Below are 13,691 nucleotides of genomic sequence, written 5' to 3' on the forward strand. Positions count from 1 at the left end.
AATAATGAGCCCCCTATTTATTTATTTATTTATTTATTTATATATATATATATATATATACACACACACACATATACATACACACATATATATATATAATATAAAAAACTAATACAAATGAATATAAAGAAAAGGAAAAGAAAGAGCTAAAAGTGCATGAAAGAAAAACGGAAGTAAAAGAAAAATAGAAAAGATACAGAGAAGTTGCTTCCAATTTTCTTTACAGCAGTTGTAAGTACAATTATAAATTTACCTCTTACTCTATGGTTACAACATAACTCTTCTTTTTTAAACTTGTACTGTTTTCCTCTGACAGAATCTTCCTTTTCTCCATTTTTCACACATGAAGATTAGCAGCGTCTAAAACCCCAACCAGGCATGCACTAGACTTAATTGTACACGTGTGCTAGCCCCACATTAACTGAATTTTGGGTTGCATTAAACGTGACCTAGTATCAATTTACATTTCGCACTAAATCAAATACTGCATTATTTTAACTCACACTAATTGCAATCTACCTGTAATTCTAAAAATGTTTCATCAAACCTAATGTCAGTAGTGACATGAAACCTTTGCTATCTTAAACATGTATGCCAGTATATATACAATATATGTAAATGTGAAAACAGATCTTGAATAAGACTAACAGGTTCATACATATTCTCATCCCTCTCTTGAAATATTAATGGCATTCTAGAAAATATATATTCCTTCTATATCAAAAGGGTTATGATAGATATTTATGGGTTTATGGGTGTCTTTTATATCAATAGAGTTATGATAGGTACATATAGGTACATAACAACTTATACAGTAGATTACAGAGCTTACTTTATAATATGAACATTTTCCCATAAACCTACTGGTTCTTTTTTAATGAGTAAATTACACAGCCTCAGGAAATGCCTGACAAATTTTATTTCAAAAACTTGGAAAACATAATGTTAGTTTGAAACACGCATATAATTTCAGATCAATAATCCAAGAAGCTAGTATTTTATTGATACTAAAAGTAACTTCAAAACAGAGAAAAGTTAGTTAAATTAGTGTTTGTATGTAATTTTTTTATTTCATGTATCACCAAGAACTGCTAAAAATAGATAACTAATATGCTGGCATTACAATGAATAATTCCTTTAAAAAATAACTATGTCATAGCTAGTGATATTTTGTTGTCCTTTCATAGACTTACCTAAGCTTGACCTTGTATTGGATCGTTCTATTATCGCATGCTTGCTGGGATTGTTTAATACTGAACGTTTGGCAAGCGAGATGTCTGCTGTGACCCGTGTGATTGAGATACTGAATAAACACAACAAAAGACAAACAATGTGATTATTGTTTAAAAATCTGAGAGATGAAATCTATGAATAGCAAACGAATCAGATAGCAGCAAATGAATTCAATGTTCCACACATCTTTTAGTGAACTGTTTCAACTGCTATTATCAAAATAGAAAGACAATATGCTTTTGTCTCTAGAGGCATTTTTAAAAATCCATTGAGCATATAATATAACATTTCCCCTCTGAACGGCAATCTGGTTTCTTAGTGTTACTTTTTGTTCCTGTCTCATTATCATCACCATTTTTACCTCACCATATTTCCAATTTGAATTCACTCATAACTGAATAACCATTTCACTATTTCTTTTATTTATCATTTTTACCGTACCAGCTCCTACTTTTGGAAATGATTAAGAAATGTTCAAAAGCTATACAGGTATGGAACACATAGAAACAATATTTAGTGTAAAGTCTAACCCTCTGGATTCTGCACAAGAAGATCTCTTTGTGAGCACTCAGTGCTGCCGCTTGAGTAGGTGGGCAGGAAAGTGACAAAGACAGAAAGGGGAAGGTTTCTGATGCATAATACCCTTTGTAAATTAGACCCACCAGGGGCTATTTCTATGGGACAGAGGATCCTGAAGTACTAGGAAGTATATAACAGATTATATTATGAAGAATATTTTTATGATGCTGGTGAAGCTCTGGCAGAAATGTACAAAAGATAGCTCATTAGAGACCTGAGGACCTTAATTTTACTTTATATAATATACAACATAAAAGTGACAGTAGTGTTGGGGGGCTGTATCAAAATTGACAAGATGGCAGACAAAGCATCACAACACAATCTACATTCTTTTTGTATGTACATCACAGAAACATTCAAAATGGGCAGGTCTTGCATTGCCAAGTTCCATCCGCCATCCTGCCAATTTTGGCACATACCATTTAGCTGCCCAGAGTCATGCATAATAGACAGACAGACAGACAGATGATACAACTGAACAGTGAGATTAATTCGACTGCAAATCACCATTATCGTATTCGGATTTACTTCTTCAGTAAATATATAGTTAAAGATAGATAATAAAATTGTATCATAACGAAGCTAAATGATTAAAAATTCATCTTAGTGACTTTGTGATACAATGAGCAGGATTATTCCAAACAGCTCATAAATTATTAGGTACCACAGACTTTGCAACTCACCAAGTGCAAGGTTTACAGGTTCAAATCCCCCTACCCATCTATCTCCCCCCTCATCTCCATCCTTTTGGAAGCCCTGCACCCTGCCTTGTGGGGCTGCCACCCGTCCCGTCCCGTCCCAGCCACGCTGCATGAGGCCACTGGAAGGTGGCCTGCAGAAGTCTTCGGAAGCTTATGCTATCTTCTCAGAGCCTTTGGAGCAGCTTGCCAAAGGCTCTGAGAAGAGAGTGTAAGCTTCCAAAGACAGTGTTCTGAAGGGAGCCATGTGGAGGAAACATTCTCTGGAGAAGCTGGGTTGGAAAAGGACTCAGCAAAGGCAGCCAGGTGCTTCTGCTTCGCCCACAGTGGCTGGGAGAAAAAGTTGAAAGGTAGTTGTGGGGAACTGGGAAAGGAGGCAGCTGGGTGAACCAATGCGGGCTAGGGGTGCTGGGGAGGCTGGAGATTGCGATGGTGGCCTGGATTGGTGGGGATGGGATGGGTGGCCTGGCACGGCTGGGACGGGTGGCCTGGCGCAGTGTGGCTGGGGCAGGTGGCCTGGTGTAGCACAGCTGAGCTTGCCGCCCTGCAAGGCAGGGTGCCAGGCTTCCAAAAGGGCAGAGATGGGGGGAGATAGGCGGGTGGGGGGAGTTGAAGGCAGTGTTCAAGGCTGGGAGGAACCATGCCTGGAATGGCTTGGATTGGGGTGGGTGCTCGGGCTAATGTCCCGTAAAATTTACTTAATGATGGCAAGGGGAATTGCCAGGAGTGCCGTTGCTAAACGATGCCATCTTGCTTACAACCACATTGCTTAGTGACGGAAATTCCGGGTTCAATTACCATCATTAAATGAGGACTACCTGTATATGAAGCCAAAATAGGCATGCAGGTAACCATGTGGATTTAATTAATGTGTACATTTTTGACAAATAAATAGTTACTCCTATATGCTATATGGTAAGATACTTCTTTTCCTATTCTTGGACTCAACAATATCTGCAAATAACCAGAGTCCTGGCTTGAAATCAGGGAAATGCAGGCAAAATTGGGCAAAACAGACATATTATTTTCACTCTGATTTAGACTATATTCCTAGTACTTACCGCCCTTCAAATCTATGTTTTAAAAAATCAAATAATGCTTTTTGCATCATATCCGTCACCTGGAATAAAGAAAATATCCACATGTCATGATAGATCTGGATAAAAAATGTATGATTTTATACTCATCCGTTTTCAGCTTGATTCATAATGGAAAACAAAAATAATGGTTTCAATGCAGTTCTCCTTTCACCCACATTTCAAAGCAGCATAGTTTTTAATAAAATGAAAGAACTTCATTATAATATTCCTACCTCATATCCCTTTAAGGAAGGCCCCACTAAAACGACTGGTCGCATAGAAGGCACTACATCATATGGAGGGATGTGCTCTGTCTGATAAAGATTAAAAAGATAATTCCAACATCTAGTTTCAAAAAAAGGTTTATTCTTCACATATGTTTATTTAACAGAATTCTGAGTGATGTCACCAAAGTCAAAAACTACTTAGACTGAGACTTTTCTCAGAAAACATTCTGAAACTATTACATGAGTATTATTGATATTTCAAGAACATAAATGCTTCTATCCAACCTTATTTGCATAGTGAATTTAAATTATATTTTAAATTAGAATAATCATTTAGGAATGCCAAGACAACTGTAAAAGGACCGTTCCAAAAAGTAAATGAAGAGTACACTGAATCTGCAGAATTCCATTTCCATTTATTACTCAAATCTACCAAAATACAATCAAAGGATCTCAAACAATCTCTTAATATCACTGAGAAGTATGGACAAGAAGCAAACAGAAAGGAAAATTTCAACCTCTCATCCATCAATATAAATTTGAAATTTATTAAATCCTAATGATGTTATTTTGAAATCTCATTGCCCACCTGCTGACAGCTAGTTTCAGAACCAAGTCCAATGGTTATAGGAATTCAGAAATATAGCTATAATTGCACACTTGCTAAATGCTATAGAGAATCCCTTGCAGCAGTTTTTTCTCTCTCTAGGTGACTGGCTAATACCAGAAACGTCTCAAGATAATGCATACTGTTTCATAAATTACTTGCTTTACGTATCATTCAAGTTATGTATAAATAATTGATAACTAAGGTGTAAATTTGTAAAACAATTATATGAAAATATGGTAAAAAGGTAATGTATTTGGGGGGGAAAGAGCAAAGTTAAACCACCCAAAGTGCTCCATTTGAAATTTTGTTGCTTTCTTGCAGAGGGCAAAATGTGTCAAATTCAAAACCACCAACCTGGGGAAAGCTTAAAGGTAGGCATGCCAGATCTATTTTTCAAGGGCCTACATAGTATAAATATGTAAGTCAACATCACAGAATGTTGTCATGTTCAGTATTGCGGTACTCATCCAGAGCAGAACCACAAGAAAAGCAATAAGGTAGGATACAATCATAAGAAAACAAGGACAAACATAATACAGCAACAGCACAAAATGCCACGCAAGCAGCAGTCTAAAGCAATCTATCACATGAAACATATATTTATGTCAGGGTTTGTTTTCATGTAAATTTACCACGTAACTGATAATGTAAGTAGAATGATATATAGTGCCCAAGGCATCAAAAGCATGTGAACTTAAGTTTTTACAGTGCCAGATCTCTTTTAATGGTTAGAAGCAAAGCCTATTAATTCGTTGTGTATACAAATGCACCATTTGAATTATTCTTGCTATATATAATCTTTTGCATGCATTATGTATCAACCTTTAAAAACTATGTTATGACCCTCTTATATTTAGCAGATCAGTGCCCTGCTGTAATATGTCCATGTCTTATGGTGACTATCTATAAAAGCCTCACGCTAATCATAACCCTTGAAAATTAGGGTAAGTAGGTACAGAAATTACCTTATTTGATGGAATACTGGTAGTCGTTAAAATCAATTGTATGCCAGTCTTCAGCTTTTCCCAGCTTTAATTAACTATGCTGTCAGTGGCAATATGTTAAGGGACTCAAATGGACTACAAGAGACATCCCCTTCTATATTACTGTTTCAAAATCATTCCACAAAGCTAATGAGGGTGATTTTTCCATCTGATGGGTATGCTTTGATTCTATCAGTGAGTTAATTAGAATGTCCATCCACATTATGGTGAACAAATGTCAACATACACAGCAATTACTATTGCACCTGGCAATTTTGTTGAGATTTTTGAGAACGCTTACAAAAAAGAAGGAATTAAGGATAATTAATAAGTACTGCTATCACCAATAATCTCCATTCCTGATAAGGTACAATCTTACTGACATCTACTCAGAAGCAAGTCTGTAAAATTCAGAATTTTACAGTATGACTAAGTTTCAGTTGTTGTGTACAGAATTGCTGTGTAAAACCACAAAAGGAACAGAATTATATTTAAGAGGAAATATAGATGCAACTGCAATAAATAATATGATGTATTTGTTAAACTCATACTTTGTCTCTCCACAAGATGTACCACTGGGAATGACTAACTTGATCAATTCTACTTTGTAAAATAGTTGGCAAACTAGAGATGGCATTGCTGAAGGAAGTGGTGCAAAAAAGGGCATTTTTTGAATGTTGAAAATTGCATTTTTAAAAATATAAAGATAGGAAATTTGCTCAGCATAACTAAATAACTGGAAAAGTATGTATATCAGCCTTCTCCAATTTAATGCCCTCTCAATATGTTAGATTTCAGCCCCATAGTCCTGCAGTTTGGGGTCACATTGGTTGAGAGATTATAAGAGCTGGCACTCAACACATCTGAAGTGCACCTGCCTAAGGAAGGGCAGTGCACAGAGTAAGCAATGTAGGAATATAGCTGTTAAAAACAAAAATTAAAAATGGTTTTATTAAAAAAACCCTATCAATTACACTTCAATTGCTTGCAGATAGCAGCTAAATAACAAACTCCATAGGGTTTTTTTTTTGGTTTTTTTTAAGTATCTTAAGAGTCCCAGGAAGGAGCAAAAAGATCATGATGATTTATGTATCTGACACCCTATCTATGGAGTACTCTCGATTAAGAAAGGTGTCACCAGGTTTTGTTATCTAATAGGCAAGATACTACAATATGACTGCTGAGGAGAAGGCAAGAACAATGGGAAATAATTTATATATGACAATAGGAAAAACTCACAGTAGACCGCCAAAACAAGTCTGCAGTTTTCCACTGGTCTTGCTCATTTGCAGATTTTGCACCTAGTGGATTAGAAGTTTAAATACTGACTAAATTAAAAATTGCAGGTTCTTTTTAAAGAACAAGATGAGTATCTATTTAGATTTAACAAAAATGAGTTATAAGACTGAATCACAAGTAAAAAATTCTAGAAAAATGACAAAGAGTAAGCATGCACTAGTGTGGTGCATCTAGTCTTGAAGATTTACTTCCATGGATGTTTTAAAATATTCCCTCGGCCGCTTATTATTCCATCAAAAAGGAAAAGTACCATAAGCAATTAGGACTCAGTCACTCACAGGGCCTAGTCTGCTGTTGTATGGGATCAGCCAGCTGTTTGATGAGTTTATTTGTATTAAAATGATTGCATAATATAAACTGTATGTGATGATGCTAATGATGCCAATGGCAGATTAAACATAGCTTGTGTCAGCGCAAACTTACCGATTTCTGTTTCTGCTTAGCTACAGCAGCATGGAAAAGAAACAAAGAACAACAAAGGCATGCACGTTATTGTCTTGTCAAGAGACCCAGACAGTCAACAGGACTCAAATGTAACACAGTGCAGTGAGCAGATGTACAGACGGCATCTTGGAAGTAGGTGTTACCTTCTTAAAGAAGGGAATTCTTTTCTCTTTGGAATGGGGTGATGTGACAGTGTTTGCACTGGGTTTGGGGGAGCGATGGTTTGCTGGAGTGTCAATTTCTTCTGCCTCTAAACCAGTGGCATCTATATCTATAGCTATATACAGATAAACAATATAAAATTATGAGACAGGAAGGGGAGGAAAATGTTAAAACAACAGTGTTGCATGTCAGATCCATCAAACAAAAGGAGGAAAGGTGAATTCTAAAAGAAAATACTAGAACAGAATTAAGTATGTATATACTCGCAGAGAAGCCGAGGATTTTAGGTGCCAAAATACACCCCCAAAATTGGATCCAGCTCATCTGCAGATGGGCTTATCTGTGAGCGTATATGGTAATACTTTTTTAAAGTACCTGTAAATACCACGGATAAGCCCATCTGTGGATAAGCCGACCCTCAAATTTTTAACCAAAATACCATGAAAAATGCACCACCCGCATATAAGCCAATCGTGACAATTAAAACATAATTTTGAGGGTCGGCTTATCCACAGATGGGCTTATCCACAAGTATATATGATAAAACTAGAAATTATCTAATATGTATTTGGTCATAATTTTTCTAACTTTACCAACAACTCACATATATAAATATCTTCTATTTTAAACTGATCATACATTTCTGAGAAAATATTTATATCAAACACTGAATCCACAAGCAAGTTCTTACAACCAGTCTTATTGGCTGGATCTATGAAATTCCAAAATCCATCAAACAGAGATTAATCAGTCTTGAAGAACAATATATCTAATATACGGTTCTCCTTGGGAAAGCACAACCTATAACACTGTATACTGAAATCTTATTTCCTGCTAGGATCAAAGCCAATTAATCATAGAAGGACTGGGTTCTGGGCCATGAGCAAATAAAAAAAAACTCAAGCCCAATTATTGCATTCTCTCAATGAAGGAATGTGCATCAGTATTGCAGGTAAAATAATTGTAAATTATTGTAAAAAAAACCTCTCTTGTGTTAATGTTAGTATACTGTGTACAGAAAGAGTTATATGCAATAAAGTTTTTTGAACAAACTGTTGATCAACCACAACAGTTTTAAACAGTTGTAACTTAATTTTTATCAGTGAAAATCAGATGTAATTATATGGCAAATTAGATACAGTTACCTAGATTTCTACTTAAATGAATTAAGTATTTGCTTAAGTATAAACAAACATATTTCACTTAAAGTATATTTGTATTATGCATATATTAAAGAAACAAGAAAAGGTAATCAATTTATTTTAGTCATTGCAAAGCATACAAATGGCAACCAAAAAGGCTTTTTAAAAATATAAGCTATGAGTATAAGGAAGATTAAGACTGAAATTAAGAGCAGCACAAATGCTCTGAAGTTTTTTTTAAATTCTGCCATTTCATGAAATATGGCCTGATTAATCAGTCAGAAACTGAATGAATCCACATAGCCAGAAATAATGTGTGTTCTGTATTTGGATGACAAACTTAACCATTTTTTCTTTCTTTCTGTCAGAAGCACCTGCCAAGGCGGTATTGAAAGGATTTGCTGGTGACATCACCGTTGCCTGAGGGACACCCGAGGGGGATCCTTTCATGTCCTTGTTCTTTTTCCACTGAAGTGGTACCTATTCAACAATTTGCATTTGCATGCTTTTGAACTGCTAGGTTAGCAGGAGCTGGGACAAGTTGATGGGAGCTCACTCCATCATGTGGCTCGCACTCTTGGGTTTTGAACTGCTGAGCTGCCGACCTTAATGGTCCTCTGACTCAGAATCTTAACCACTGAGCCACCGCGGCCCCTAACTTAACCATTAGGAGTGGTTCACAAATCATGACCAGAAGTGCATTATGCTAGCCACTTTTGGAAGGTGTGGCTTCCAAATGCATATGGAATTCAACAACTCAACTGTTGTTATAATTCAACTGTTTTATAATTTTGACATGCAAACATAAAGCTTAGTTATTTGGCAAGTTTTAACCAGCAGTAATGTAAAGTAATGCAACATGTTTGCTGGAGTATCGTTGTCTTCCAGAGGGATCCTTGTTTCAATTTCACCATGAGAAGTTTGGCTGATAGAACAGAAGAAATTACATCCAAGGTGTGAATTTTTCATAGGAAGGCCCACCTTGTCCCAGCAAGTTAAACTGACTTTTCTTTTTAATATGTTAAAAAGTCATTTTAACATATTTTAACATGGTATTTGATATTAATATTTTAATCACATTGGTTAGAGTTTTGGGAGTTTGTTTTTTTAAAAATATTGTATGTAATTGTACTCTGCCTTGACTGCATTATGTAGAAAGGTGGGAAAGGAATCAGACTGCATAAGGCTTGGGACTTGTGAGTCTGAAAAATTGCCTTTTCTTTTATGAAGTCATCCAGGCTCTACTACCACTATTTAAAGCCCCATTAGGTAAAGGTAAAGGTTTCCCTTGACATTAAGTCCAGTCGTGTCCTACTCTAGGGGGTGGTGCTCATCTCCGTTTCAAAGCCGAAGAGCCAGCGTTTGTCCGTAGACCCTTCCGTGGTCATGTGGCCGGCATGACTAAATGGAACGCCGTTACCTGCCCGCCGAAGCGGTACCTATTAATCTACTCACATTTGCATGTTTTCGAACTGCTAGGTTTAAAGCCCCATTACATGCCCGTAAAAGTACAAAAAATTGATGGTTGATGGAGAATTCAGGACAGGCCTACTGTGTACTGATGACTTTAGAATTTCATTTTGAAGGAATTCAAGTTGGCCCTTCAAAAGTAACCTTAAAATGACAGCTAAAAAACATACTGTTCTATCAAACTCGAAGTGCTTAATATTCTATTTTCATTATATAGTTTTGACTTTGGTTTTATTGCAATGCATACATATTTATTAGGCTTTCCTATGAGATTCAATAATTTGTGTTTTACTGAAATGGCTACTTTATTATTTTTTGTAAGTTCTGTTAAACTCATGTTGACTGGAGAATAACATGTTCTTTATCCAAAATATTTATGATTTGCTCCCAAGGGTACACACAAGAAAATCAAAATCACAAAATATCATTAAAAAGAATAACAATAATAAAAATCAACATTAAAAATAAAAATGAAAATTTAATAAAGTTTGCAGTGAAATGGAATCCCATAAATTATGTTAGCTAAACAATTCATCTGCACCTATTATTACAGAAATCAATTAGCATCAAAATGAATTATTTCTTGGTAGGAAAGTCTTGTTGTTTTGTGGATTTTAGACTATTCCTTTCCATTTTTTAAATTAAATATGTCTTGTTATGTCATTTAAATCTGACACACTCAATTATCTTAACCACAACTAGTGGAAATAAGTCAAGTTCAACTACTTCCCTATTTAACCACACAACAATTTTTTTGAATAATTTACAAAAGTGATAGCTTCAATCGCCTTTTGGCTACACTGGAAGAGGGGATGGGGTAATGTGCCTTGCTAAGTCATCTTGTAGCTCATCCTCATAATCCTGATGACCACACAAATAGAAGACATTATGTGCTATTTACTTTGTGTTACATAATTAGTACTGCTCATCTTAGTCACAGGGTTGGGAATTCTTCTAGGTAATATTCTTCTAGATAATTAATTGCAGTAACACCTTTTAAGACATTTTTAACTGCGTCCATTTTTTTCCCCTTCTCAATCTGGGTGAAATTGCAGATATCTACAATTAAGGAATTTTTCAGATTTTATCAGCACTGAAGATAAGTATCATGCTAAAATGATTTTTTAAAAAATAAAGTATATAATTAAGACATTTGGAGAGCATCTTTTGTGTAACAAAAAGGATACAGGTAGTCCTCATTTAACAACCATTCATTTAGTGGTAGTTCAGACTTACAGTGGTGTTGAAAAAAACAATTACAACCAGTTCCCACATTTATGACAGTTGCAGCGTCCCTGTGGTCACGTGATCACAATTTGAGCGCTTGGCAATCGGTTCACATTTATGACCGTCGCAGCATCTCGTGGTCACGAGATTGACATTTTCAACCTTGCCAACCTCCTTCTAGCAAACAAAATCAATGGGGAACTGCATGATTCACTTAACAACTACATGGTTTGCTTAACAGCCACTGCAAACAGGTCATAAAATCAGCTCAGATTTGTTTAATGACCACTTCGCTTAGCAACCAAAATTCTGGTCCCAATTGTGGTTGTTAAGCGAGGACTACCTGTATATGATTTGTATCCATGAATCACACATATATATATATATAAAATGCCCAAGGTTAAAACAAACTTCAAAGTCTCAAGTCTTCTCAAATTACTTGACTGATTCCAACGTCAGATATTTACTGAACAGCAGTCCTTCATTGTTATCATTATAATTACTCTGATTGTTTTTATACTATAACATGTAAGTTATAACTGTTTTGTGCTGCTTATGAAAATACAGTAAATTGTGAAAGAATCATACATATAGGCACCTATGATTCTTTTTGTTTATAACTTTTCCTTTTTAGTTATTAAATGCTAACTCTTTTGGTATTCACTTGCATCTAAGATGTAAAACTTACGTTCACTGATTTCACAAAATTGGGTTTTATAATACACTCAAATGTTAATGTAAAAAAAATTAATTATAGTGTAATTACAGATTCTAAATTCACACAGTTTTCTGAGATCTTTCATTAAATAAAGAAATATTTAAACCTTTTTTTATTAGGCTATACTGCTTACTAAAAATCAGAGTTAGTTTAACAAAATATGAAAACATTCAAGACAACAATATCAGGAGCAATCAACTTTAATATTTCTATTTTACAGACAGAACAAGCAGAGAGAGAGCCATAATCAAGGCATTAGTATTACAAGTGAATCACAGTAGAAGTTAAGGAAATGGATGAATTCACCAACTCCTTTTCTGCATTTCCTAGCTTAAATCTCTTCACACGAACTTGCAGAAAATCCTGCTGGACTCTATTTCCCACATTTGCCAGTAAGATCACAGAACGATATAATATAAGAATTAGAATTAACCCCGGAGATAATATATTATTACCGCCTCTGGGAAACCCACAGAAAGTACACAAAAACAAAGACAGTTATGATTAGAAGACACAGCCTTTTATTCCATGGCATTATCTAATCCTTTTTTAAAGCCTTTTAAATAAATGTCCATCACTTCATCAGTGAATTCTGCAGTTTAACCATATTAGACATAAGAACATAATACACTGCATAAAAGCAGTACAATTTGTTATTGGTGCTAGAATGGTTACAGTTAGCCACGCAGAGTTACACCTTTGCTTATTTATCTTACAAACTACCAATTGATATTAGGTGTTGTCTCGTTATTCATTCAGTTAAAAAAGTCAATTAAGCAACCCTCCTGCCTTATACCAAATTACTTCAACACAAACGTGAATTAGCTGTACCAATTCACTATTAAATGCATCTTATGTCTCATTTTCATTTTATTTGAAGCATGAACCTTGCTAATAAATCTTATGGAAAAGTTGATGGCTTGCCACTTCACTAAAAAGACTTGTCTCCTGACTGAAAACTCTTAAGTTTTGGGATATAGGAAAATAAACAGACCACAGAAAAGAACATATGACCCCTTACCAGACGATGGAGGTGTAGACTTTCTGGAACTAGGTACCACGTCACCCAAACTGGATGAAGAATTTCCTCCTGATTTACTAGAAAATCAAAAGTGGAAAAGTGATTTACAAACACTTTTTTGATTATCTCATATATTTTCTTGCATCAGCACCAAGAGAGAATATGATAGTTTTCCTTGAATTCTTGAAATTTGTAGAATTACAGCATGGCAAACCACAGGAAGATGTAAACAATTTATCTGTATGAAGTAATAATTATACAATCAAGTGCTATAATGTATAGTTAAAATGGCTCCAAAATCCAAATCACATCAAGATAGCCTTTTATTGCTATGTGTTTTACCAAAAAACTTAGGAATAATCTGAAATAGAAATAATAAAGGCCTGTGATTTTCTCCAATTTTTCTAATGGCTCTTCTTCAATGTGACCACTTTCCACAAGTGGCACATATGCCAGTTTTATATGAAGCGTGACTGTATTATGGCTGACTGTAACTGATATTTTGTAGTGGTCATTTGTGCAATCAGATATGGCTTTTATATCTGAAGTAAGAATTCCTGGAACTTTCAATAAAATGAATTTGCAGGCTAGCTGGGACAAGACTTTTACTTTGCTGGAAAGGCTTCAGCAAGGACTTCCCATTATTGGCTACCCTGAAACTGGTGGTTGGAATCCCCACTCTTCCTATCTCCAGAGTTATTATTTATAAATCAAAACCTATCTGTTGAATAAATTGGATCCTTTTTATTGATTAAAAAATTAACAGTTGAAGGAGATATTAAGTCAAAATAAAGAATTA

The 13,691-nt window shown here is 35.2% G+C and overlaps 1 protein-coding gene across 2 annotated transcripts in view; it reads right to left on the reverse strand.

The window, feature by feature from the left end:
- CACNB2 (calcium voltage-gated channel auxiliary subunit beta 2) overlaps nucleotides 1-13,691 on the reverse strand; it is a 156,827-nt gene that overhangs the window by 12,949 nt on the left and 130,187 nt on the right. Inside the window, exons 6-10 of one of the 2 annotated variants that reach the window (XM_063303547.1) lie at nucleotides 12,893-12,969; nucleotides 7,296-7,429; nucleotides 3,823-3,903; nucleotides 3,572-3,630; nucleotides 1,194-1,303 (exon numbers count right to left, since the gene is read on the reverse strand). In XM_063303547.1, coding sequence (XP_063159617.1) covers nucleotides 1,194-1,303; nucleotides 3,572-3,630; nucleotides 3,823-3,903; nucleotides 7,296-7,429; nucleotides 12,893-12,969 — 461 coding nt within the window. Of the gene's footprint in view, nucleotides 1-1,193; nucleotides 1,304-3,571; nucleotides 3,631-3,822; nucleotides 3,904-7,131; nucleotides 7,152-7,295; nucleotides 7,430-12,892; nucleotides 12,970-13,691 lie in introns of both variants that reach the window. The other variant, XM_063303548.1, reaches the window with a different exon arrangement.

This window comes from Candoia aspera, chromosome 4 (genome assembly GCF_035149785.1).
Source record: "Candoia aspera isolate rCanAsp1 chromosome 4, rCanAsp1.hap2, whole genome shotgun sequence".
Lineage (NCBI taxonomy): Eukaryota > Metazoa > Chordata > Lepidosauria > Squamata > Boidae > Candoia > Candoia aspera.